This window comes from Panthera uncia, chromosome A2 (assembly GCF_023721935.1).
Source record: "Panthera uncia isolate 11264 chromosome A2, Puncia_PCG_1.0, whole genome shotgun sequence".
Taxonomy (NCBI): Eukaryota; Metazoa; Chordata; class Mammalia; order Carnivora; family Felidae; genus Panthera; species Panthera uncia.
The window spans coordinates 66,556,558-66,584,471 of record NC_064816.1 but is presented as its reverse complement, the minus strand read 5'-3'; the positions used below and the strand labels follow the sequence as shown (position 1 = coordinate 66,584,471).

The 27,914-nt window shown below is 44.7% G+C and overlaps 1 protein-coding gene across 1 annotated transcript in view; it reads right to left on the bottom strand.

Moving 5' to 3' along the window:
* Nucleotides 1-27,914, bottom strand: part of EGFR (epidermal growth factor receptor) — a 209,573-nt gene that overhangs the window by 34,998 nt on the left and 146,661 nt on the right. The window contains exons 4-16 of the mRNA XM_049641278.1: nucleotides 25,754-25,888; nucleotides 22,240-22,308; nucleotides 21,269-21,387; nucleotides 19,528-19,669; nucleotides 17,365-17,481; nucleotides 13,645-13,771; nucleotides 13,472-13,545; nucleotides 12,527-12,617; nucleotides 9,322-9,521; nucleotides 8,257-8,389; nucleotides 6,166-6,256; nucleotides 4,360-4,517; nucleotides 2,294-2,332 (exon numbers count right to left, since the gene is read on the bottom strand). Coding sequence (XP_049497235.1) covers nucleotides 2,294-2,332; nucleotides 4,360-4,517; nucleotides 6,166-6,256; nucleotides 8,257-8,389; nucleotides 9,322-9,521; nucleotides 12,527-12,617; nucleotides 13,472-13,545; nucleotides 13,645-13,771; nucleotides 17,365-17,481; nucleotides 19,528-19,669; nucleotides 21,269-21,387; nucleotides 22,240-22,308; nucleotides 25,754-25,888 — 1,495 coding nt within the window. The remainder of the gene's footprint in view (nucleotides 1-2,293; nucleotides 2,333-4,359; nucleotides 4,518-6,165; nucleotides 6,257-8,256; nucleotides 8,390-9,321; nucleotides 9,522-12,526; nucleotides 12,618-13,471; nucleotides 13,546-13,644; nucleotides 13,772-17,364; nucleotides 17,482-19,527; nucleotides 19,670-21,268; nucleotides 21,388-22,239; nucleotides 22,309-25,753; nucleotides 25,889-27,914) is intronic.

Here is a 27,914-nt window from a genome sequence, read left to right as displayed (position 1 = left end):
TTATATGAATTTTCATGTATCCCCAGAGTATCTCCATACATACGAAGCCTAGAACATCACATCACATCACATGTATTAAGACATGCATTGTCTACTGGTTTGCCTAGGTGAAGGGACTCTTTCCATAATGTTGAGATTCTTCAAAGTGTTCTTGGCTTTCAAGACGGGATGACAGCCATGTGGAATGCTTTATGAATAAGCTTGGGGGAGGTTATCATGTGATAGGATTTCAACATAAAAAAGATCATTGTCATAAATGAGTGATGTCGCCATGCAGCATCAAACCACTCTGCCACATTCTTCTTCCCACAAAGGTGGTGTTTGATTCAGGGACAGCAAAAACTCAAAACTCAGGTTCTAGAGCTCACTGAGGAAACAACCATCTGAATTCGTGGGTTCTGAATTTAGAATCTTCAAATTCCATAAATATAATCTGTATTTATAGATTCTAGAAATGCTATAATACAATCTTCAAGTCCTATAAATATAACCTGTATCAATTTAATATAAAATAATTTAATTTTACATATTAAAATTCTATAAAAATCATCTTAAAATTATTGTTCTCAAGTATCTATTCTATTCGAATTTCTGGCAAACTTCGTATTTTTAGGAAGAAATGTTAAAGAACATCAAAGATTAATTAGTATCATTAGCACATAAGTATCCCAAGATCCTTACAAATTGCTTGTAAGTGGGTCAAAGGTACTTCATGACAATGATATTTACAACACTTTCTTCTCAGTGAGTGAAAAAGTCATCTCCTGCATTATCCCATCTCCCCAGTGAATGCACTTTGGATTAGTGAGTTTTTATTATATTGAAAAGAACACCAGAAAGATATAAAGAATAATTGGTTACAGACTATCTGTTCCATGGGGAGCTGTAGTAAGGGTGAGTGAATAAAAAAGGAAGAAAAACATAAAAAGAGTAAATATCACAAGGAATGGCCATTGACTAGTTTCCAGGTGGGGCTTTGACGGAAAACCTCATTACAAAGGTACTGAGTGTAGCATGAAGATAGGACAAATTTTGCTGACATCCCGGTAGGCTCAGCGAAGAGGAAGCGAGAGACTGCCTAACTTGTCTTTAAGGTTTCACTTGAGAGTAGGGTTAATTCTGGGGCAGAAGAGTCAGCTGACAGGGAGGGCAGGTTATTGAAGGGATTTTGTAGACATGACGAGAAATGGAAGAGATGGAGGTTTGGTTAGCGTTGGGGACGTCAGGAATGACAAAGAGGAGCCTTGTACATCATTCTGATTCCTCGCTAGATAGTGTCGGTCGATAACACCACTCTGTCCTGAGGAGTCTGAACAGCCACTCCCGATTCTGCCTTTCTTAGTGCAGCATTTCAAGCAATGATAGCAAATGAATCAGAACTGAAATGCTAGTGGAAGTCATTGTTTAGAAAAGGGGAGAAAGTCCCCCCAAGCTGGAGCTGTCATCACACAGGAAGGTTTGTGATACGGTCAAATGGATCATCAAGCAGGAAAAGAAGAGAAGCTAGAAGGAGGCTCTAGCAGAACTGGTGTGACCAAGAAGTCATAAATAGACTCCACATAAAGAGGAGCACTGTGTACCAAGTACGAGCTGGGCGTGGAACAGGCCCCAGGGCTCACATCCTGCATCCCTTCCGCCGAAGCACACAACAAAGTAGGCACGGGAGAGGTGGGTGCAACCAGCAGGATGGTCTCTGCCAGGGATGCTATGCCAGCCCAGAGAAGAAATAAGAACTGTGAAGGTAGGGGCACCCGGGTGGCTCAGTCGGTGAAGTGTCCGACTCTTGATTTCAGCTCAGGTCATGGTCTCACAGTTCATGGGACTGAGCCCCACCTTGGGCTCTGCGCTGACAGTGCGAAGCCTGCTTGGGATTTCCTCTCTCTCCCTCTCTCTCTCTCTGCCCCTCCCCTGCAAGTGCTCTCTGTCAACGTAAAAAAAATAAACTTAAAAAAAAAATCTGTAAAAGGGGCGTCTGGGTGGCTCAGTCGGTTGAGCAGACCTCTGACTTGGGCTCAGGTCACGATCTCGCATTTGTGGGTTCGAGCCCCACGTTGGGCTCAGAACCTGGAACCTGCTTTGGATTCTGTGTCTCGCCCTCTCTCTGCCCCTCCCCTGCTCGTGCTCTGTCTCTCTCTGTGTCTCAAAAAATAAGGTAAAACATTTTTAAAAATCTGTAAAAAAAAAGAACCTGTGAAGGCAGAGGGGAATCAGAAATGCAGGAAAACATAATCTGTGCAGATAGAGTGTTTGGTCATTTCTGAGAAGGTCCACTAGACTCAAGTAGAACACTTACCCATCTGTTGCACAGCCTTCAAGACCTGGCCCAGAACAGCTGTGGGTATTGAGGGAGAAATACACATTTTGATCATAAGTCAACGTGCTTTAAATTACTCTCAAATCATTAAAATCACCATGAATCTCAATTTGGGGGGCAGCAGTTAATTATTTATTTATTTTGCATTTATTCATTCGTTCATTCACTCGGCACGTATTTTTGAATGCTGCACTCTCTGACACAGATTGTTCTAGCATTTAGCAAAGTGGACATTTTCTGGCCTCTGTTACTGAAATGCGTTCATGCGTACTTTATGATATAGGTATAGCTGTCTCATATCTGGCTCTAGGATGTCAGTACAGGCAGGGGAGGAGAGGCGGCCAAGACTAGAGCCATACTAATTAAGGGGTAGGAGGAGAGGAACCGATGTGTGAGAATGAGTCTCAGGGGCAGGGCAACGGCAGTGATGACTTCAGACCCTGGAATCCAGGGGCAGTACGGGAGCTGGTTTCCTCTCCTCCCACAGGACTGAAACGTCTTACATACAGCAGAGACGGCATTGGTCTTAAATGACTCTTGAGAAGCTGGGTCCCCGTTCTAGTGAGGGAGGCCACCGTCCCTTATTTTGATTACAGAATGATATAAAAAGGCAGAATACATTGGCTTTGAAGTATGGCAACATTTGCCAAGACAAACATCAGTAAGAAAACAGAATATTCCAATTAAATGCAAAAGATAACTCATGCTGTTGCACATGGATGGACCTAGAGAGAATTATGCTAACTGAAACAAGTCAGACGGAAGAAGACAAATCCCATAAGATTTCATCTATATAATGGAGACTAAAAAAATAAAACAAACGAACAAACAAACAACAGCAACAGACTCATAAATACAGAGAACAAACCGGTGGTTGCCGCAGAGAAAGAGGGGGGATGACTAAAATGGGTGAAGGGGTTAAGGGGTATGAGCTTCTAGTTATAAAATAAATAAGACATGGGGATGAGAAGTGCAGAACAGAAAATATAGTCCATAATGTAATAATTTTGTCTGGGGACAGATGGTGACTATACATATTGTGGGGAGCACTGCATAATGTATAGAACTGTCAAATTGTTATGCTGTACACCTGAAATGAATAGAACATTGTGTGTAAGCTCTATATCAATTTAAAAAAGGATATGGGGGACACTACCATTTCATGGTCTGGTTAAGGATGAAGGACTACGTTTCAAGTATGTGACCAGGCCAGAGGCACCTGTCAAGCACCCCATTTCCTACCTCAGTCAAGGGCTGGGATTTGTACACTCCTCCCGGAGGGTAGGGTCTGTTCCCTCCCCCATTTTCAAGCTGTCCTGCTCCTTTCTCCCCAGTGCCTTTGGGCCTTCCTTCCTACACCACACACACACACACACACACACACACACACACACAGGCTTTTTCAGGAAGTGGATGCATGGGAGGCCTCCCTATTTCACACTCTATTATCTCCTAGGGAAACCAAAACTCAAAGACAAAAGGCATCACTAATGAGTGACCACTGATAAACTCCCCACTCACTAGCTTTTTCTCCCCAACAATGCCCCGCAGTCTCCAAGAGGGAATACTACACAAAGTGAGTGCAAATTGAAATTGTCCATTTTGGGACCACACGCGGGGTTTTTTTGTTGTTTTTTCCGTTTTTTGTTTTTTTGGGTTTTTTTGGCAGCCTCTGAAGGTGCTGCGGGGGAAACAGCAGGGGTTACTAGGGAGAAGCTACTGATGCAGAAGTAGCTCAGGGGGAAAGAAAAGCCAGTTTACATCTGAAGAGGTGACTTGACAAGGACAGTGACAGGACAGGCGCTGGAAGAGTCTTGCTTTGAGTACCGAGCTCAAGCCCCTTGGGAAAGCTGATAACACCTTTGCACAATTTTGCAGAAACAATTGTTGAATATGAAGTAAAAGAGCCCATCTCACGCTATCATTTAACGTCGTCAGAAAACTTATTCTCTGTCCTCTACTTGACTTCTTTTTTGGTTACGTACAATGAAAACAGGAAACATTCTGCCCGGCGTCGTCTGCACCACAGTCAGGCTGTCACTCACCCGTAGGTACAGTTTGAATGGCACAGGTGACACATGCGATTGGCGTCCGCAAACTTCCAGACCAGGGTGTTGTTTTCTCCCATTATGCCAGCCGGGCAGGTCTTGACGCAGTGAGGGCCGTCGATGTAGTGTGCACACTGCACGCAGCTGTCTGGTCCCTACACCAAGACGGAGAGAGACATGTCTATAGGCTTCCTTCTCTTTCGAAACTGAAGTAACTTTTTACTTATAATACTGTGTGTGAAAAAGAAGTCAAACAACAGACGTTCTTAAAGCAGAAACACAACAAGCTTGTCTGTGACTGTGAACCACTGTTCACAGCCTACTGAGAAGTCTTCAAATGCATTGACGATATAACAACAGAAAAGAAACTATACTGTACGCTTCGTGACAGTTTACTTAACAGACTGTGGGCAAGTTTCTTTGTCAAAACAATCCTGATGAGTCTACGTGTACGTTTACATCTCTATCGCTCAGATGGCATTGTTTGCATATCATATCTGAACTTAAAGAGCAACTATGTGGGAAGCCAGGCTTGCTGAGGCGAACTGAAGAAAGCCCACATCTATGTTTCTCCAGGGACAAGAAGGCAGTAAGTGGAAGTAAGCAGTGGGGGCATAAGTAACTGTATACCGTGTTTATTTGATTCCGTTTCCTAAACTCCGAAAAACTCACAGAAGTGAAACTTGACTATTCGGGTTGTGCCCTACATCAAGGGAGTGAAATAAAGCTGTTAGGGAAGGATGCGCTCACTGGCGAAGTTCTCTGATGTCTCCGTTTTGTCCAAAGACTGAGCGTTCCCAGAATCAGAACGGTCAGATGACTAAGTCAGAATCACCAACGGACTTATTTTAATGATGACAATTTAACCTAACACCATGTAAACTTATAAACCAATGGTTTACTTTGTAAACTGCCCTGGTAGCAGCCTACACCTCAAAACACAGCCTTCAGCCTGATTTAGAGACAGCTTTTGAAAAATGTGTTCAATTAGAAGGTTTAGATATGGCTGTTGAAGCTCAAATACAAACAGAACTCCTTATAAATAATATTGAGAATGAACAACATTGGAACATTGGTGTGAGGAGGACCTGAATTCTCACGTATACTCTTTATGTAAATAGAAACCTGAATTTTGAAAAGTTTTGCTAGATGTTTCTTTAAAAAATTTTTTTTAACATTCATTCATTCTTGAGAGACACAGAGACAGAGCATGAGGTGGGGAGGGGCAGAGAGAGAGAGAGAGGGAGACACAGAATCCGAAGCAGGCTCCAGGCTCCGAGACATCAGCACAGAGCCCAATGCGGGACTCGAACCCATGAACTGTGAGATCATGACGTGAGCCCAAAGTCAGAGACTTAACCGACTGAGCCACCCAGGTGCTCCACTAGGTGTTTCTTTAAGAACTCTTCAAATAATTATGAATGAATGTTAAATAAGAATCTGATGATGTTTGATTAAGATGACGAAGCAATGATGACAGATGTCAGAAACAGTGAACACTGGCTGTCGATGTCCCCAGCCTCCCACAGGCATCCCTGGTTTTTGGTAAAAGAGTAGATGTTATTAGATTTGTTGGAGGGTGTTGGACAGAAAGGGTGAGTGCTCCTACAAGGTGGGTTGCGTGATGACGTCAACTCAACCACAGCCTCTGTGACCCAGCTGGGAGGTCACAAGGCCCCCTGTATGGGCATGGCTGCCTCTTTGGTAGCCGCAGAGTGATGCTGGATCATTGCTGTGGTTCTGCTGCTTGGGAAGGCTTTTCCCTTGGACGTATGAGTGAATAACATCAAACGTGCTCCTTACTCGTCCTGTGCAGGTGATATTCATGGCCTGGGGCAGACATTCTGGATGGCACTGTATGCACTCGGAATTCTCCACAAACTCCCTTGGCTCCCTGAGAGAAGAAAGAAAACTGATCAGTGCTATCTCTAGAGATCCTGATTCAAAATGCCGGCAGGTTACAACTGTCTGAGCTGCAATTGTCTGAAATTTCAGGTGACACAGAACACCTTTCTCAGAAATGCGAGAAAAATTTAGGTAAACATTGAACGGTAGGGAATCTAGGATTATATTGCAATATGATAAACCGATTTTGTTAACTGAATCCATGGTCATCTCCTCTCCGAATAAATGCACAAGCTTCATTTATAATCAAAATATCTTCCCTACATTTTTCTATAAGGCACAGTTTTTGTCTATTAGGCAAACAGGTCAACAAATGAAAAAAGTAATAGTCCGGAAGAGGTGACCACCTCCCCCACCCCCCACAATATCAGATTCATGGATATTTAAATTAAGCTAGAAGGAAATGGTAACTGTAGATTGACTCACAGGAAAAGGAAGGAGAGATATTAAAACGTACTCAATGATTATTAATAAAAATAGGAAGTACGGAACACAGATGTGAACACTTTTGCTTGAACTAGTTTCCCTGTTCCTCAAAGACGTATGGGTCCACATTAAGCAAGAAGATGATGTTTGATTGAAAAGACAAAACAGTTGTGACAGCTATTAAGACTGAATGCCGCCTGGTAATTAACTGCAGGTTTTCACGCCAGTGAACAAGGAAACACAAGGAATGTTTACACCCCGCAACATGTTCCCCAAGTCTTCCCTTATGTCATCAATTAAACCAAATGTGCCCAGTTTTTCCGTCCCTCCTTCTCTGGGTCATGATGCCGGCCGGAGGAGCCCATCTTGCAAACTGAGCAAGTGCTGTCTAAAGGCATGGGCACCAACAACATGGTGGTTTTAATTCCCTCTCCCTTTAAAAAGATGTAGAAAACACGACATTCACGTCTATTCATAGCAGTAAGGATTGCATTAATATTGTTGAATTACACAGAGGACTCTGCTAGGTTACTTGGCATCTTTGCTAAAGGATTCCTACAGAATTAGACTTGGTCCTCTCATTCTGATCCTGAATATTTCTTTTTTTTTTTTTTTAATGTGTCTTTATTTTGAGAGAGAGAGAGAGAGAGAGAGTAAACACTAGTTGGGGAGGAGCACAGAGAGAGGGGGGCAGAGGATCTGAAGTGGGTCCTACGCTCACAGCAGTGAGCCCGACACGGGGCTCGAACTCACAAACCGTGAGATCATGACCAGAGCCGAAGACAGATGCTTAACCGACTGGGCACCCAGGAGTCCCCTGAATATTTCTGAATCCGTGCTGTGGCCCAAGCCCTGATAGCAAAATAAGAAGGAAGATTTCCCGTAGCCATTTGTAATTCCTATGGCTCTCCTCTCTCACAAAATGTCCCCTTTCTTTAAATTAAAAAGGGAAAAGCCTCTGCTTCTCTCTATCCTTATATTTTACTTTCCTATTAATTTATTTTTAGTCATTATTTGTGGTTATTTGTGGTCAGAGCTTTACATCAATATCAAGATTCCCACAGAATCAAGCAACTGTATTTTTAACCGATAGCAAAAAAATCCAACAAAGTTTATATGATTGTTTATTTCTTTGTCCATGGTTATGTTTCAAGTTATTTGCACTGTTCGATATTGGTTGAACATAAAACAAAAATTAACCAGGAAATATAATTTGTATTATTATATTCTGACACACCAGGAAAAATGTACTGCAAAGAAAAGTCTAAGTGACTGTGGTCTTGGCCACATGAACCATTTATGGCTTTTCCATTTCTCTTGGGAACTTTGTGTGGCTTCGAAAGAGATTAGATATTTCCAAAACCGAGACTCTATAAATTAGTGGATTGGATTAAGTAATGCAAAAAGTTTGTTCATTTCCTTTGGTGATTAACAGCTGTCAACAAATAAACAAAAACAAAGGAAAAAGAAAAAAAGGAAAAGTATCAAAGTGAACAACAGTAAACTTATAAAAACAATCGCCTTAGTTTTTATCAGAACAAAGGGGTTACAAAATAACCTTACCCCTCCAGAACATTGCACTTCTCCACACATTCCTTGCCACGGGTGACGTTTTGGCAGGACACGCAGTCTTTCGGCTCCGGGCCCCAGCATCCCTCTGACGAGCATAATGGATGACAGACATGGCCTATGGCCTCTGAGAAGACACAGGGAGCCACAAGGAGTCAGCTAGGGGACAGCGACTAGAGGGGCCAGTTGAGACCACACCTGTAAATGAGGCGCTGGGTTCTCTGTGACCGAGCTGCACAGACATGCTGGGGGTCCCTGGAAGAAGCAGTGACACAAAATGGGCTTCTAGAGGCCAACTTCAAGTTCCCTTTTCCGGACTGGGAGTCAAGGGTTCCTGGTCCGGACCTGGGTAGCACTTTGCTGATGAGTGTCATAGCTGATGGAGACACAGGGGAAGGTTTGTGGTTCCTTGCCGTGTGCTGGGCACCATGTCAAGAGTTTTATATACAAAATTTCACTTCATTCTCTCACTAGCAGTGGGAATCACTGCGGTCTCCATTTCATGGATGAGGAAGCCAAAGCCTAAAGGTATTAAGTACATTGACCAAGATCTGGAAGCTAGGAAGGGCTAGAGGCAGAATTTGAACTCAGATCTGCTTCTCCCAGTGACCAGGGTCTCGGTAAAAAGAAATGTGCATGGCCTGGCTTCAAGAGAAGCCTGTGGCTCTAAACTCAGATGAGGAAATGTCGCTGTAAAATGCTCATTCTATCTGCATGCGTGTGTGTATGCCTCTATGTGTTGCCAGCTAGAGTCATTAGAGGCTGAAATGAGCAGGGAGAACAGCTGAAAGGTAAAATAATTAATGCTGAATTTAGTTCTGTACGTTACAAATAATTGACAGCTTAAACCTCCAGGCAAATTCATCCTACGAAATGTGAATGATCTGGAAACAATTCCGGTGAACTTCCCATGATAACTTCACATGTAGGACTGTACAGATTTATTTTAATCTGCTTCTTTAGGAATGAAAAATATAATTTAAATGTTTGTGAATCTTCTAAATCAACATACATGACCCACGTGAACCATCTCCATGATCAACCAAAGTGATTACTTACTGCAGCCTTTTTCATCTTTGTTGTTTATAATTTTGGTTTTCTGACTTGAAGTCCCAAACAGTTTTTTCCAGTTTATTGTATTTGCATAGCACAATTTTTGGTTTCCTGAAACGATCACATCTCCATCACTTATCTCCTTGAGGGAGCGTAATCCCAAGGACGTTATGTCCAGGCCGACAACCGCAAGAGAAAACTGACCACTACAGTGGAGGGAAGAAAAATAACATTGTGAAAAATGACCAAAAAATTCTATCACTAAAAGCTTTATTTTAATTTTCTTCTGGACCACCTTATATGTACTACAGTCCCCCTCCCAGTGACTGTAAGTCATATTGCAGGAAGTCTGTATTGCAACTTTTGAAAATGACAACAGATTTTTTTAAGCTCCTCCAGGGAAAAGCTAGTTCCTTGTCCATTTACTATCTTTAACCCCAGTGGAATACTGAAGGTGAATAAATATTAATGTCATTATTATATTTACTGCATGTTTTGTTTTTTTTTTTTTTGCCTGGGAATTGAACAGCATCTTCTTCTTTTTTAATGTTTATTTATTTATTTTGAGACACAGAGCAAGAGCATAACAGAGATGGGGGAGGGGGAAGGAATGCATGGGAAGGGGCAGAGAGAGAGGGAGAGAATCCCAAGCAGGCTCCACACTGTCAGCACAGAGCCCGATGCAGGGCTTGAACTCACAAATCTGAAGATCATGACCTGAGCCTATAGAGAGTTGGACACTTAACTGACAGAGCCATCCAGGTGCCCCGAGAGCACGTTCTAATCCCTCAAATATCCAAATACACTTCAAAAATCATAGGTTCATTTTTTCCATCCACCCACCTACCCATTAATCTATCTTTCCATCCACTCACCCATCTATTGATCCATTTGTCCATCTACTTATCTAGGCAGGCATGCTTCCATCCATCCATTTTTCCACCTATCTATCTATCCATCCATCCATCCATCCATCCATCCATCCATCTATCCATCCTCTCATCTATGCATCCATCTACCCACTCATCTATCCATTCATCCATGGATTCATTCAACTATCCATCCACTCAGCTATCTATCCATCCCTCCATTGATCCACTGACCCATCAATCCATCCATTAACCCATCCATCCATATATTGAACAAACAACTGAACCATCCAACTCTGTCTGTGCTAGAACTCTATAAGACTATCAATATGTTTTCATCAAGAGACTGGATAAAAGTAATTCAGACTAAAAGGAGGGAAATCCTGAACCACCAGGAGGAACAGGAAGGCAAGAAAGCATCTGATGGGGTGCTGAGAACCAGGAGCTACTGCTGGAGCAGAAACCTGGAGGTGAGGAGGCTTGGGCAAGGGATCTAGGGAGGGTGACAGAAGACCTTGCACACCTTGAGCTTGGTTGTTGTGTGCAAATGATGGGGAACTACAGGAAAGAGACTTGCATTTTTAGGAAGCTCATTGGACACCAGGACAGGGAATAGACCAGCTGAGGCAGCACTCAATGAGGAGACATCAGACAGGAGATGACAAAAGTTGAATTTGGAGACCCCTCCTCTCCTTGTTTCTCTTTCTCTCCTGACCCTTTCCTCCTTCTCCCTTCCCACAACCCGGCTCCTGTGGAAAGCAAGGAGCCCTGTGTTGAAGACCTGTAACTCTACTGTTTAGGAATTCTCTCTCAACATGTGCCCACAGAAGCCTAGGCACTGGGACAAAGCTGGTGTCTTCCGTGCAGGCCAGACCTGGCTCTGATGAGCTGTACCTGGAGCCAGCGCTCACCCTGCCCCAGGAGGGACTGTGTATTTCTGGACTTCTCATAAATGTGAAAAGGTAAAAAAAAAAAAAAAAGTAATTCTAATTTTGTTTAAATTCCGAAATGTAAGCCAACTGGCACCTGCCAGTCACTTAAGAAAATGGATCTAATGTTTATTTATTTTTGAGACAGAGAGAGACAGAGCATGAATGGGGGAAGGTCAGAGAGAGGCAGACACAGAATCTGAAGCAGGCTCCAGGCTCTGAGCTGTCAGCACAGAGCCCGACGTGGGGCTTGAACTCACAGACCGTGAGATCATGACCTGAGCCGAAGTCGGACGCTTAACCGACTGAGCCACCCAGGCGCCCCAAGAAAATGGATCTAAATCTCGTCTCTATGAAAGAAGTGGTTCAAAAGAAGTGGTCTTGAGAACTCAGAACAAAGGGGTCTTTCTGGGAAGCAATGATTATTATCAGAGATGCACAGCCAAGAATGTTTTTAAAAAGCAGTATATATTTTATGTGTACTGTACTCTAATTTTCTTTAATATAATTTTAAAATGTTCATTTCTTTTGAGAGAGAGAAAGAGAGAGTGCACATGAGCAGGGGAGGGGCAGAGAGAGAATCTGTCAGTGCAGAGCCTGACGCAGGGCTCGAACTCACAAACTGTGAGATCGTGGCCCTGAGCCGAAATCAAGAGTAGGACGCTTAACTGACTGAGCCACCCAGGCGCCCCGTGATTTTCTTTAACATTGAGTGATATTATGTCGTCGTTTTAAAGGACAATTAATGAGTAATAGTTCTCAGCATCAGACTGTTTCCAAGGCAGGTCTGACAAAGAAATTCTCAAACCATTATTACTCTGAGCTATATTCAAGATGCTTCTACGTGAGTATGCCACTGTCGGAGTTGGAAAAGGGGAACCCCTGAACCAGTCGTGTATTAAAAAGTCTGTCAGCCCCCTCTGACGCGGTGTGCTCATAAGGACATGTCATTTCAGGACTCCTCTTACCAAAACACGTACAACCTCCATCGAATCATGAGAAAACATCAGCCCTTCCACAAAATGCTTGGCCAGTACTTTTTAAAAGCGTCAAGGCCATAAACGAGATGAAAAGACACAGGGACTACTACACATTGGAAGGGACTAAGGAGACACAGCCACCAAGTACAGTGCGGGGTACTGGACTGCACACTGACACGTGGCATACACGAGCAAACTGGTGACATCGGAGTGACGTCTGGTGGTGGAGGTCACAGCAATGTGCCGATGTTAATTTCTTCCTCTGCCTCCCGTGCCACGCTTAGGTGAGAAGCTGGCTGGAGGACTGATGGCAGCTCTCTGCAGGATCTTTGTAACAGCTGTAGAAGTCTAATTTCAAACTCTTCTGTAGGTCTTATTTAAAAAAAAAAGTTTTGCTTTTTAATCTACCAGGCTTTGGCTCGGGTCAACTTACTGTTGCTTTGTTCTTCCACGTATGATTTCTAGGTTCTCGAAAGCATGGAGGTCAGTCCTGTTTTCAGGCCAGGCCTGAATCAGCAAAAACCCTACAAAGGCAGAAGGAAGGCTCAGACACGCACCGCTTATATAACGTTTCTTTTTTATGAGACATTTTAGGATTCTCGAGAGACTGTAACAGGACCAAGAAAGGTGAACATCTGATTGGATTCTTTTTCTAATCTTTACCTTACCCACGTGTTGATACAAGCCAAGGCACAATTAAACTGCGGACATCCTGCCTCTGATGTAGAATCCCCCGTCCCTCCCTGCATCTCTCTCACCACCCAACACCCCCACGGGCTGTCCTGTGGTGCCGTAGTCCTGACAGCCCTGCTGGGCTCCGTATCTGATGACCCAGACTGGCTTCTTGATGACAAGTGCCATGTCTTAAGCTGTCACAGAATGAGATTCACAGATTTTCCTGACTTAATTCCAATATTCCAAACAATCTTGTTATTTAGGTCCAATTATTCCCTTTTTTATGGATGAAGGCAGTGGAGCTCTGATGGCAGTCATGGACCAAATGGTGGCCGGTGGCCGGTGGCCGAGCAGGGACGTGAAGTCCAGTCTGTGAGGCTCGAGAGCCTGTGCTGTTCCTTCAGCACTTTGCCTTTCCTCTCCCTCTACCCATGAAAGTCACTGGGCCATCAGGACGGCTGGCCGGGGCCGAGAAGACAAGGACACAAAATCGGGAATGACTCAAGTCTTTGATTAAAGTGTTTACCCTTCATGTGCAGGGGAAAGCGCATTTGTGAAAATGATCAAAGAACCCATTAGTCATTAGTGGTAGATGTTCAGAAGAAATGTCTTTATGCCAAGAGAGAAGAGATTACATCCACAAGTTCTCTCTGTACAACACCCATTTTCCATTTATGTTGATGGATATGTTAGCAGCACACACCTGTAATTTCCTTTACAGTTTTTAGAATATCCAGTTCCTTTGGATCTAGAGGTGGAGTATGCGTGAAGGAGTCACTGAAACAAGCAACAGAATGATTATTGATTAACAATCTCGTCCAGTGAACAAAGTGGATTTTGTGTTTCTCCCCACCAGTGCCTTAATCTGTTACTTACCCTCTAAATGCTACTGGCAGGATATGAAGATCTCCACTGATCGAGGTGCAATTTTTGAAGTGTTTAATATTTGTAGCATTGATGGAAAGTGTGTCTTTAAATTCACCAATTCCTATTCCATTACAAACTATAAAGAGAAGGGAGATGTTTATTCCATTCACATATGTTGGATTAAGAGTAGCTAGGGATCTACAGGCAGAGGGAAGCGGGAAGGGAACTGTAGCCATGAGACTATCACTGCCATGCCATCATTCATTCATTCAACAAACATTCACGGAGGCCAGCTGGGCACCATAACTGTGGCAGGGCTTGGAGTTAAGCGGTTGGAGAAGGTGATGCTGTCCTCGTTGATTGCCGTTGCTACCCTCAATTGGGTTCTCTTCCTCACGATCTCCCTCCTAGACTTAGTCTAATTGCTCTTAACTACTCTTGCTTCCTCTGGTTTGTGTCCTTGGCAGAGCAATCCACGGGCTGCCGCCAGCACCACCTCTGTCCGGCTCTCGTCAGGGCATTCCCCTAAAACTCAACACCTTTCCATTGTTCTAACCTGGTTATGTCTTTGTCATCCGTCTTACAGAAACAATGGGCACAGATTTTTTTTTTAATTAGTAAGAGTAACGTGCGTTCCTCTGAGGATGTTGAAAAATAGAATAAAGGGACCAAAATGACCAGAAATTCTACTCTAGGACATTTTGAAAAGTGTTCCTTCCAGCTATCCTCCGTGGTGATGACACGCCAGATATGTATTTTTTTTTCGCTTTTTCTGCTGTGAACATTCCTCATATCATATAAACTATTCGTTGAAGGTGATTGTTAATGGTTGTCTTATATTACATCATAGGGAATACTGTAATAACTTTTATCAGATTAACTGCTTTTCTTCCCCTGTGTTTATGTGAGCCAAATGCTTTGATCTGTGTCCTATTGCTACATCAGTCTCAGATGCCCTTTTCCACACCCTGAGCCCATTTATTAATTTATATCCACTCCTAAATTTCCATCTCAAATGCCATCTCTGCCCTAAAGCCCATATTTATCTGCTGTAATTCTCCGTCTAGAATTTGCAGATAAATTTTGGTACCTATCTTCCAGACCTATCTTGACTTTGAAGTACAGTCACTGAAAATCTCATTGCTCAGGATAAGGTCCTATCCTGTCCCCCTGGACTTCTAGGGGGTACAGTCAAGCCCCGCTGTCCCACCGCCCACCTCTGTGCTCTGCTTCATTGGGAGTCCCTTGTCTCAAAGAACCTTCCACTCTGGCAGCCATGACTGTCCTGCTGGGTCTCTGGGCTCACTCTGTGTGCCAGCCTCCTCTCTGGTCTGGGGGTGGAGGGGGCTCCTCTAAGGACTCCTGTGTCGACTGGCTCACTCAAACCTTCTTGTGCGGCACCTAACACATTGTGGGTTGTGGGATTCATGGCCGGGCTTCTTTAGGATTCATAGGGTCTGGCTGACAATGGAGAATGAGGTGGCCATATAAGGACTTGCCATTTAATTACAGGTCTGGCAGAGAATTCCATGTGTTTGAGAGAATATTCATTCTCTCTCTCTTTCTCTCTCTCTCTCTGCTTGTGTGTGATAGTGGGGGCAGGGTTACTTTAATTCCTAAATTCAGAGATAAATTATGTATTCACCCCTAGACATTCCTGCACCGTCATCCTTACCCAGTGGTATTGCCCCACACCTGAAGGGCTCTGAATTTGGGATACGCAGAAAAACTGGTCAGAATCACTACAGGAGAATCAAACTGTTTACGTGTTTGAACACATAATGTGTTTGAACACAAAATGGACAAAACCAAACCCAAACCATCTCTGGTTATGTCAGTCGTGTGAGGGCGCTGACAGTAACCCTCTCTTTCCACAGCGGACTCTTCTCTTTTACTCCTTCTGTGCCAGGCGCCGCCCCACATTCTTATTTTTCTCCTTCTATGTCTCCTCTGCCAGACAGTTTCCTGAAGCCAAAGGACACTCATCCACCAGGGCACTGACCCGCCTGCCCCCCAGGGGTTATAAGACCGGGAAGAGGTGGACCGGGCCGACGAGCTCATGGGTCTGGCCTAGGACCAAGCTTGCATGAACTTCAAATCTTGGCTGTTATTCTTAGCTGTTGAAACTTGGGCAAGTCATTTAGACTCCCTGGTACTCAGTGTCCTCATCTGTAGAATGGGATCATGATAACACAGAGGTGTTGGGAGGGTTCAATGACATGGAGGCTAAGCTGGCCCCGTGGAGAATGCGTGTCAAATGTCTATGGGAGTAAAAAGGGGAGCAATCAGTTTCAACTGAAAAGACGGATAGCTTCACAGGGAAGGCGGCACCCGTGGATATCAAGGTAAGCAGCTGGGCACTGACGTGTTGTTTATAACACCGAAATAGTGGAACAATCAAAATGAGCACATAAAGCGAGATCGGTTGAAAAAATTCTGGTGCAGCCACAGAGGGGAGCCTATGCGGCTGTACCGGAGAATGAAGAAGATTTACATGGACTCATCCGGAGTGATTTCTAGGATATATGAAGTTTAAGAAGCAAAGTACAAAGAGCGTAGACAGTGGCTTTTGAGCAGAAGACACGACTGGGACACAGGAGCCAGCTGTAGGGGCTCCCACTGGCCACATGTTGAGCTAATTTGAGCACCCAAAGGAATGACAGGAATGAATTACAAGAAACTGAATAGAGAAGGATTCCATGATCTCATGTAGGAGGTAAAAAAAAATTTTTAAAAAGAATGCCAACTAATAAATGTAGAAGAAATGACAGAAATAGGAAGTCACTCTTTTATCACCACCCAAAAATCTTTTCTGATTTGTCATCATTAGTAATGAACTAACATGGCATCCTATGTCCCTTGCTGTGAGACGATGAGAGGAAATCAACATGACGTATAATGCTCCTGCCCAAAAAAGCTCAACGTGAATGTGACCATGAGGAAAAACAGCCAGTGAAGCCAAACTGAGGGACCTACTGCAAAATACCTGGCCTAGACTCTTCACATCAGGTCACGGAAGACAGAAGGAAAGCAAGTGGGGGGAGGGGAGCTGAGCCACAAATGTCAAGTAATGAAGAAAATGGGGGCAAGACATCTACCTGAAACCCATGATTGTTGATTGGGGTCTGGATTGAAAAGCAGCTAAATATGACATAATGGGGACAGAAAGAGGAAGTCTGAACTACGTAGAATACTAGGAAAGAGTATTGAGTCGATGTTCAACAATCCTGAGTGTGAACCTGGTCTTTCTTTACTTAGGAGAATGGCCCCCTTTGTAAGAAAATAGGCTGACAGACGTAGGGGTGAAGTGTTACAATATCTGTAACTGTCCCATAGATCAGAGAACAATTTCACCAATGCATGCACACATAACACATACACACAAATATGGAGGCAGTGAACGCAATGTGGCAAAACACCAACCAGTGGCGAATTCATATATGAGAGGCATATGGTGTTCACTGCACCATACCTGCGATGTTTCTGGGGGTTCAAAAATTTTTACAAAAATGATAAAGTAAAAGCCCAAGTAGGAGCACGCTAGCATTGAGGATACTCCAAGAACAGGGCACGGGATGAAGGAACAAATTTGCGAGCCTGAAGAAAAAGACTTGCTCAAATCTCTTCCCGAGTCTGATGCCGAGGGGGGTCCGGCGGAGGTAGGGCAGAAAACCCCCAGCTTCGTGACCAGAGAGAAAGCCTCATCCCCACCCCGTACAGGCCTCCTACCTTTACGGCAAGGCCCCTCACACTTTTTACACTTGCGGACGCCATCTTCCTCCACTTCATAGCTGTCAGAACTGCAGGCACGGACACACGAACCGTGGTCTGTCACCACATAGTTACCTGGGGAGAGACAAGGAAAGGAAGGTGGTGAAAGCAGCAACAGGTGTTTCTGGGCCTCACACAGTTGTCACCTGTTCTCCTACAAAGGCGCAGATGAAAGGGGCCTATCATCCTCTGCTTTTATTTACTTTAAGGACAAAGAACGAAAGGTTGCAAACAGACAAGGTATCTAGTTCAAGAGTTTTTAACAGCTTACGCAGCCATGACATGGAGAAATAGATTTCAGCATGTAGGAGATGGACGTGTCAGGTAGAACGTGGTGTCTGCTCACAAGTTTGGAAACATCTCCTCACAGCTCATTTTTCTGGACGTTCTACCTTCAGGACCTATGGTTAAAGCCTGAATACTTATTAAAACTAAGTGACCCTGAACGAAGCCCAGTCTTCCAGCGAAGCTGCCTCATCTGAGGATACGCATAATTCGTGTGGCAGACCTGCTGCCCTCTGTGGTTCTGTCCAGCCTGACAACCTTCCCTTTGCTGGGGGCTGGGACCACCAGCTGGTGCTGCATGAAGCCAGGCACATGGGTCATCTTCCAAGCCTCCCCTCACGCTGACTTAATTTAACATAAATATCAATGTTTCTGGAGCTCTAAGTGTTCCTGTTTTGACTTCCCCCAGTATGTCCTCACACATATTTCTTGGACATTTGTAATTTTTCTTTCTGTAAATTGTCTGCTTTTCTCCCAGGTTCTGTTTTCCTGTGGATTTATTTATTTATTTTTTTAATGTTTATTTATTTTTGAGAGAGAGAGACAGAGCGTGAGCAGGGGAGGGGCAGAGAGAGAGGGAGACACAGAATAGAAGCAGGCTCCAGGCTCGGAGGCATCAGCACAGAGCCTGACGCGGGGCTCACACTCACCGACCATGAGATCAAGACCTGAGCCGAAGTTGGGCACTTAACTGACTGAGCCACCCAGGCGCCCTGTTTTCCTGTGGATTTTTATTTTTTATTTTTTTAAATTTTTTTAACATTTATTCATTTTTGAGAGTGAGAGAGACACAGCATGAGCAGGGGAGGGGCAGAGAGAGAGGGAGACACAGAATCAGAAGCAGACTCCAGGCTCCGAGCTGTCAGCACAGGGCCCGACGCGGGGCTTGAACTCATGGACTGTGAGATCATGACCTGAGCCGAGGTTGGATGCTTAGCTGACTGAGCCACCCAGGCGCCCCTCCTGTGGATTTTTAAACTCTACCTAGTAAGCCCTCCATCAAAAATGATACCTGTGTCATAATTGTGGCAATTTTTAGAAATTTTATTCAGCTAGTCCCATTACCATGGTGTACTGTTCAATTTGTAAATTATTTTTTCTGTATAGAATTTAAAGGTTTGCATGTCCACAAATCTGGTAGGGCAATGCTCCCTCTCATAATGGTACCTACAATTGTTTTTTTCTCTTGGTTAATTTTCCCTCCTAGAAATTAGGAATGGTTTATAAAGCTTTTTAATTAGACAACTCTACACTTTCTCTTTTAGGACATAATTCCTATCACCATTTCCCTGAATACTATAGCCATCTGTAGAGGGCAAATACAAATAAGCAAAACCCAATCCAAAACAATTAAAACAAAACAAACCAATACACAAAACCCCTCCTGTGCAGTGTTAGAACCCCTAGAAGGCACAATTTTGACCAGGATTTTAACCACTAAGGAGGGCGGGTCTTGTGACACACTCTCTAACTTAGGTCTACTGGGGCAAGAGCTAAACAGTGAAATGACCCAGTGGCCATGGGTTTGTGCCAATCAGACAACTGATATTCTGGACCAGTACAGCTGGACCTCGGTCCCAGGGTGTGTTTCTTGTCCTGGCCACCATGGACGTGAAAACTGACGGTGGTGAACAGGGCACCAGCCATCGCCTGTCACCTGCGGCAGTGTCCTAACCCATCCCCTATACCGTTGGACAGGCCTACGGTCACCTGTCTGACAGTGAGGCAAACATACGGACAAAAAGATTGCCCAAGACAAAGGGACTCAAGGATTAGGAGATAAAACAGGAAATGGATGCCTGATAACTGAAAGGGTTTTGCATGTGATGAACTCACGGGGGCATTTCTTCACACAGGTGGCACCAAAGCTGTATTTTCCCTCTGGGTTGACGTCCATCTGGTAGGTGGTAGGGTTGTAGAGCATGAGTGGCGGGCAGGTGTCCTTGCACGTGGCTTCATCCCGGAACTTGCGGCAGACCTGTTCACAGGAGGGACATGCACTGGTCAAACTGGCAAGGACGCTCAGCACTGTGTCAATTCTGTGCAGAAAGCTCAGGTTATAGTTCCCAATGTCCAGGAATTTGATTCAAGCAAAAAACGAAGACAAAAACAAGCAAAAAAAAAACTGGCCAAGTACTTTCAGTAGAGTCAGAAAGACCTTTTTCTTAAAAGTATGATTTTTCTTACACTGTCTTAGCTGTGATAATTTATGGTTTATGATGGGAAAAAATACATCTTTATTAACTACAGGAAAGGATGCAGGAGTTCACATACTAGAGTGAGAACTATAGAGTAAAATCATTTTTAAACTCAATTTACATTGGGTTTCCTTATAAGGAACACTTGAGGATGTATGTTAAACATTTATTTTTTATTTTTATTTTGGGGCAGGGCAGAGGCAAAGGGAGACAAAGAATCTCAAGCAGGTTCCAGGCCCAGCATGGAGCCTGACGCAGGGCTCGATCTCGTGACTGTGAGATCGTGACCTGAGCCGAAATCAAAGGTCTGACACTTACTGGATTGAGCCATCAAGGTGCCCCATTTTTTAAAAAGCATTTTATTTTTAACTTTTATTTTTTTGAGAGAGAGATTAAGAGAGAGACAGAGGCAGAGGGAGAGAGAGGATCTCAGCAGGCTTCACACCCAGCGCAGAGCCTGGAGGATATATTTTAGCACGTACTGCCAAATTACAGATAACCTTGATGAGGAAGGGTACCATGCAGAGGGGACCAGACCATATACGGTCATGGCCCTGAGACCTGCATGCCTTCTCCCTTCCAGGGGCACATTACAATCAGCCCAGACGAACCAAGTCAAAATCCTGGCCAGGTCCAGCCTCTGGACTTTAAAAATCCTCCCTTCCCTTAAATTGGGAGTCTTCTGGATTCCACCTTAGGTGGGCCTCCTCTCCTGGAGCCCACAAGGGCGTCATAGCACTTGGTGCTGCCTCCAGACTCACATCTGCCAGCCCTGGTGTCTCCAGGACTCCCATGGTGCCCACAATTGAGGTACCAACTACATGTGGTGCCCACAGCCCCTGGGACACAAGGCTTTTGCCAGGGCTTTGTAGTAACAGGGACAAAAGTGACTGCTTCAAGACCTTGTGTCGGGGATGTGGGCAGAGGCTCTGAGCTGTGGTGGAACGAGCAGAGGGACTCGGTCAGAAGATCCAAACATAGCTCCAAGCCGTGCTGAGATCCGTGTGGCTCTGGATGTGTCACGTAACATCTCTGTATCCAGGTTGGGGGCCTTATGAAATCAATTCCATAGGTTTATACTAGGACTGACATGGAACAATAAAGAGTGTGAGAACAGTGCTGCTGGCTGCAATACACGTTAACCCCAGAGAGCTCGTATTTATTCTGATGCTCATTCGATGCCCAGGTCCCGGTTATGGATGCCACATGCACTGTGTCACTTAAATAACCTAACAGGTGGGTATTTGCTATCCATCGTTGTCAGGGGAGGAAACCGGGGCACAGAGGGGTCACATGATTTGCCTGAAGTCACAAGGTGAGTGGTGAAGGCGGGACAATACCAGATGCTGTGGTCGGGCTGGGGGAGGGGTGAGCCTTACCAGGCAGTCACTCTCTCGGGGCCCCGTGCAGCCGGCAGCACACTGGTTATGGCAGCAGTCGCTGGGGGACCTGCCGCGGCAGCGCCCGGAACACTGCTGGGCGCAGATGATTTTGGTCACTGAAAAGGAGCAAAAGTCACCTGTGAGCTGAAGAGCCAGGGAAGGGTCATTCCTCAGGAACCTTGCAGAGCACTTGGAAACAGATGAAAACGTAAACCAGGTGATGAATTTAGTGATTCCCGGCTCGTTAAAATGTTCCCAAACATTCACGCTCTGCCTAATAACACTGAATCATGACATTTCTTTATTGCGCCTCTGTTTTCTACTTATTTTTAATCACTTAGGAGAACTAACCAGATCAAGTCTAGACTTCTGGACCTGCTCGATAATTACATGTTAGTTAGAACTGAGATTCTGGATGATATGGAAAGCACATCAAATAACAGAAATGCTGCCAGAAAGGAGTGTTTAAAAGGGCGAAACCCTCACATCACAATTAAACTGAAGGACAGATAATGAACTTTTAAGGTGACAGGTCCCCAGATCCCTAAGCCACCCATGCTCGTAAACTAGGATTCCTGCAGAAAAACCCTCCTGAGAAGCATTCCTCCTGCTTCTGTATAGGCGGGCTCCCAAGAGAGAGAAAATAAGAAGTGTTGTGACGCTCAGGTAACATGGCCGAGTCTTCTGTTCCCAGGAAGACCTGCCAAACATACTGCTCAGAGAGAGTGGCTGGATGCGTGTGGCTGGCTTTCACTCACTTATGACAGGCTGGAGTGCCCCAAAGAGCCCACTCTGGATTAACTGCATGCAGGGAGATCTGCAAGAAGGTCATTCACATAACTGCTCACATCTGGCCTTAAAACAAGACTGCGTTTAGGAATCTTCAAAGGGAAAACACATACAGTTCGCTAAGCATAAGGGGACGAAGGTGGGCACACATTTATCCGAAATTTTGTTTGCTGACTTACATTTCTGGCAATTCTCCTTTCCCGGACCCCAGCAGCTTCCATTGGGACATCCTGGATCACACTTTTGGCCTAAAATGTAAAGGTAATAGTTGAATTCGTATCTCAGAGGAAGCAAGCAGGCTGATGGCAGGGACTGCCCAAACCCCTGAGCAACATGATGTTCTAGAAACAAGGAACAGCTTTCACATTTCTTATTCTCTGTTTATTTGCTGGTTGACTTGTAAGATGATTCAAAAGTCTTTGATAAGAAAAAAAAAAAGATGAACCACGTTCTGCTTTTATTTACATTTCAGCTGTAGAAACTGAGGCAGAGAGTAATTATGGACTTGTCACAGGCTATGAAGACTGGAATTCAAATGAACTCAATGGTCCAGTTTCCCATATTTGTTTAAGCTTGGGAGAAGTTTTCAGCTTCTCCCATGACATTAAGTGTGTCTAATCTGGTGGGGCTGTTATGCACCCACTACATTCTCAGTATTTTTACTAGCATGGTTGTACCATAATTTCTTTAACCGATTTCTTATTTTTAGATATATAAGTTCCTTCCAAAATCCATTATAAATAAGGCTGCAAGGAATATTTTTGTACAAAAAAAAATTTTTTTATATCCTATAATTTTCATTCTCCTTATTATTTTTTCTTATTATTCCTAGACATGAAGTTCATAGGTCAGGGGGGTGGGGCATACTTTAAAGCTTCAATACATATTGCCAAAATTCTATCCCTGACCATGTTTTATTAATTTATATGCCCACAAGAAGAATATGAGAATTTCTGCTTCTCCATACCCTTCCTGATCTGAGTATCTAAAAATCAAAAGGAATCCAAATATTTAGCAAAGACAAAAATGATGCTTCTTTGTTTTATTTTGACCCTTTTAAAATTACAGTAAGAAATAACTTCTTACTTTATTTCTTGGCCATCTTGTGTGTGGGGAGATACAAACTGTTCATGTCTTTGGCCCATTTTTCTTTTTTTATTGGGAGGTTCACCTTTTTCTTGGGATTCCTAAGACTACTTTATACATTCTTATCATCAAGAATATTAGCCCTTTCCAAGGCAAGCAGATGACGCACAATATTTTCTGTTTGTCGTTAACACGGTTTATGGTATCTGACTGGCTTTTCTCCAACTTGATATGACACACATTCACCTTTAAGTTTCCTTCTAGCACTTACATATATATTCAGTGATTTATTACATATAATATGATTTGGGATTGATATGGATGTACAAAGTGGATGATTGATTTATTTTAGTTTCCTCTTAAGTAAACCAACCTGATATAACTTTGATTGCCAAACAAATCAACAATAACCCAGTGTAGGGGCACCCTGGGTAACCTTTCTGAATCTCAAATCCATTGTCCATAAAATACTTAAATCACCTTATCAGATTTTTTGGCTAAAAATTTAAGAAGAAAAGTTCTCAGAAGGTATGTGTGGCCTGAAAAGGGCTGGAAAGGGAAGGGTTTCCCTTTCCACAAGGACAGCAGCAGACTCCTGCACTTGTCGCCGGTCAGGGGATTAATAAGGATGGCCGGGGAATGGTGTTCCTTTTTAAAACAATCATTATAGTTCTGTCACTTTGACGTTTTCTCCTTAACAGTTAAATAATTCTGGAGGAACTTACTGGATAATGAATTCTTCCCTTATTTGCTTGAAATGTCATTTCTTCATGGACATTTAATTTGGCAAGGTTTATTCTTACTGTCTTTCTCTTACATATTGGTGGCTTATTGTTACATATCTATTCTTGACCCAATATCCTATCAGATTGCAATTTGTGGCTTTGTTGTATTTGAATCTTGTTATTGCGTGCACCTGTCATTCTTCCTTCCCAACACTTTCTTCCGGGTCTTTCCCATGGTCTTGGTGTGATGGGGGCACGTGTGCCATTCAGGCTGTCTGACCTCATGTACAGGAAACCCATATAAGCCTCACAGCCTTCCTGTGTCACTTTTTGTTTTTGTTATTGTCGTCATAAATGTGCACGATTTAACTTCCTCATTGTCCATCAGATAGCTAGGGAAAGGTTAACCTCGATGTGATGGATAACACAAAATCTTGTGTCGTAAAATACAGGTTTCAGTTTCTTGCAAACACAGTAGGTGCCCTGCCGAGTATGTGTGGGAATAATCTACTTATCAAACCAAGGGGCTCAAAACCCATGTTCATAGCAGCGTTGTTCGTAATTGTCAACAGATGGAAGCAACGCAAAAGCGCATCAACTAATGAACGGAGAAACAAAGCATGTGGGATGTGGGTACGTATACACATGCAACAGAATACTGTTCATCCACATCAAGGTGAGAAATTCTGATGTATGCTACAACATGGATGAAACTCGTGGACATTATAAGTGATCGAAGCCAGCCACAAAAAGACAAAAACTATGTGACCCGACCTGTACGCGCTCCCTAGAACAGCCACACTCACAGACAGAAAGTAGCACAGTGGCTGCCATGGGCTGGGGGCAGGGACGGGGAGTTAATGTTTGATGGGGACACGGTTTCAGTTTCGTGAGATGAAAAGAGTTTTGAAGAACGGAGGGTGGTGATGATTGCACCACGGTGTGAATGTACTTAATACCAGTGAACTGTATACTTAAAAATGGTTAAGATGGTAAATTTTACGTTAGAGGTATTTCACCACAACAAACAAACAAATCAGTAAGATTAAGTGAAATCCCCACAAAGGGGCTCCAGTCAATTCTGAAGAGCCGTGTGCACTCCAAATTCTTTGAGACCAAAGAAAACAACAACAAGAACAACAACAACAACAACAACCAGAAAAAACCCCAAACAAAAACATGCATCCATGCCATAGTTTAGGGAAACAGAGAAGCAGGAAATGGGGGTGGGTTCTTATTTTAAAGGATTAAAAGACGAGGGAGATCAGGAAGGGGGATGCTTAGCGGAGCCTGGTAACTGTAGGCAAGTGTCTGCAGATTCCCACACAGCACTGCCAGGGAGCCAAGGGGTACAGCCTTGACCTACAGCCTGGCCCCCTGCCAGCCTCTCCCTGGCACGGGCCGCTTTACTGATGAATGGCAGTGACTAGGTCATGGGCATTAGGGGGAATATGGACAGACTCCCGCCCTGTGTGCTGTGCCCAACCTTGCCTGAGGCTCCGTGTAGGAGGGCGGAGGTCAGCTTAGTGCTTCCGGAGGGACCTGGCATCACTCTGAGGCTCAGCAGCAAGTCAGAAGCACACAAAAGTTTGGTCTGCCTCCTCCAGCCAGGACGGGAGAAGCCCCGGTGCCAGGACTCAACGGCCACACGAGGGCTCAACTGTCTCAGGGGTGATCTGCCAAAACAGACTTTCCCTCTGTCTTAAGTAGGTGCTCTTCTCGTGGGCAGATCAACTGTCGCTAGATATCTTGGGTTTAGATTAATGTGACTTAAACAATGGCTCGGCTTTCCACCACCCCCACCCCCTCCCGACCCCAAAGCACCACGGCTCTGTCCCACCACAGGAGCTACAGGCAGAGGGGACGTCTGTAGAACACTTACAGTTGCCCACGTGGTTCTGGAAGTCCATCGACATGTTGCTTATGAAATCGTTGTCAACGATATCCCGCCACTGGATGGTTTCCACGTTGCAGAGGACAGGGTTGTTGCTGAACCGCACAGCGCCTTGCAGGATTTCTGCAGGTGCAAAGAACCTCAGTCAGCCATCTGCCACGTCTTTACACTCCCACAAAGTACATACGCATTTCTTTACATTTTGAGTCCTGCTAGAATGCCAATGTGCAAACGAGACTCCCCACAGAGCTTTAGTGGGGGCAGCTGAAAAATGAGTTGATGACAGTGCCTTGGAGTTAGGTTCCCCCCACCCCGAAATGGGCCTTCGATCAGCAAACTATCAGAATTCAGAAATATGGGGAGGAAGGAAGCTGTACGATGATGTGAAGGGGCAACCAGGAAGGCAGGGCCACGGCAGTCACTCACTGTGGGCCGGGGTGGCCAGGAGAGGGGGCGATGCTGTGAGCTGCCTCTGAGCTCCTCACTGGAGAAAGCGGGGTGGGGGTGGGGTGGGCAGTGAAGGGGTCTGAGAAGAATCTACATGCATGATGAAGAGGTGGCAGACACTGGGAATGCAAATGGCATGAAAAAAAAAGTATGATTGTTTCAAAGGAAGAACTGATAGGACAGGAAAAATCAGGGCAGATTAAGAAGAGATTCGAACGTGAGCAAAAGGAGAGCGTTGCGTCGATGACATTAGACAGAAACAGTGGCACGAAACACTGCAGCAAGAGCTGTGGACCCTGCGAGGATGAAGCACATCTAGCTGCCGACAGGCAAGGGGAGCAGGGCAGGTCACGTGATGAGGTCATGCCACAGAAGACCGTGCATGCCATGCGACAGGGCCAGGTACTCTGCTAGTTGATTCAAACACATTATCTTAATTAATCTTCAGAATGGTCCCAGGACTCTCTGTGCACAAAGTACCATCGTGGAAAAGGAAGGGGTCTCCCGAAGAAGGGGTCTGAGGCTGCTGGAAAGAATGGCATTTCGCAGAACACAGACAGGAGTGGGCTCTGAAGGAGCACGGAGGGAGGGCGCAGTCGGCTTTCTCTCGCCAGGAGACCGCAGCCAACGTGTGTCGGTGAGACAGGCGGGCATTTTCCTCGGCGGGTGGTGGGGAACGAAGGAATCACGGGAGGAAGGCTGGGAGGTCCAAAGGGCCAAGCTGTGGAGCTTTGGGTATAAAGTCAGAGATGACAGCAGGACCATCAAGAGAGAACATCCGGCCAGGAGGCAGCCAGAGAGGAGAGGACGAATCTCTGATGAGAGGTCAGCACTGGATATGCACACTAGGGGCATCAGAGCTGCTGTGACAATCAGGACAACAGACCACGGTGGCAAGAAAGAGTGCGCGATGGAAGGTCACAGTGGGGCCGTACAGAGTACCTATGATCTCCAATCACGACAAGGAAAAGGAAGGCAGCAAAGGTGCCGGGCAATTCAGGTGCCCCTGCCTAGGCAGAGAGCACCTAGAAGAGAAAGAGGTGATCCATCGTTGTCATTCCTTTAACTTTCAGTATTTCATGATTATATACCTGGTGGTGGGCACTGAGTTAATTATTAACAACAGTACTTAATATTAAAAAATTCACAATAATTACTTAATAACATTAACGAATCCGCATTTCTACAACCCCATGCCAACACCAGAAATAATACCAACAATGGGAGTAACTTCTAAGTGCTTTTTCTATGGCAATCCACTTAATTTTCTCAACACCCCTAGGATGTGTGTTACCATTGCTACCCACATTTTTAAAGAGGAGGAAACTGAGACACAGAGAGAATCTGCTCCAGGGGCATCTGGCTGGTGAGTGATGGAGGCAGGGGCTGGAACCCAGACAGTCTGGCTCCAGGGTCCGCGCTCTTAACCACATCTGCCTGTCACCATGAGATAGCATGAGGCCAGACAGGCAGATTGAGACACGCTAAATGCACATACTCTTTCGCAAAATGTGTAAATAGCACAAATTAGTATTAGCGTAAACACAGACCGTGTGCGTGGGCGCTCTGAGCAGCTGAAGCGGTGGGTGGAAAGTCTTAGGGCGGTTTTATAGAATGGCCAAACCAGGAGCCCCGCTCGTGTGGTGTGCCAGCCGCCCGCACGCCCGGGTTTGGATGTGTTGGCACATTCCAGCACTGTCAC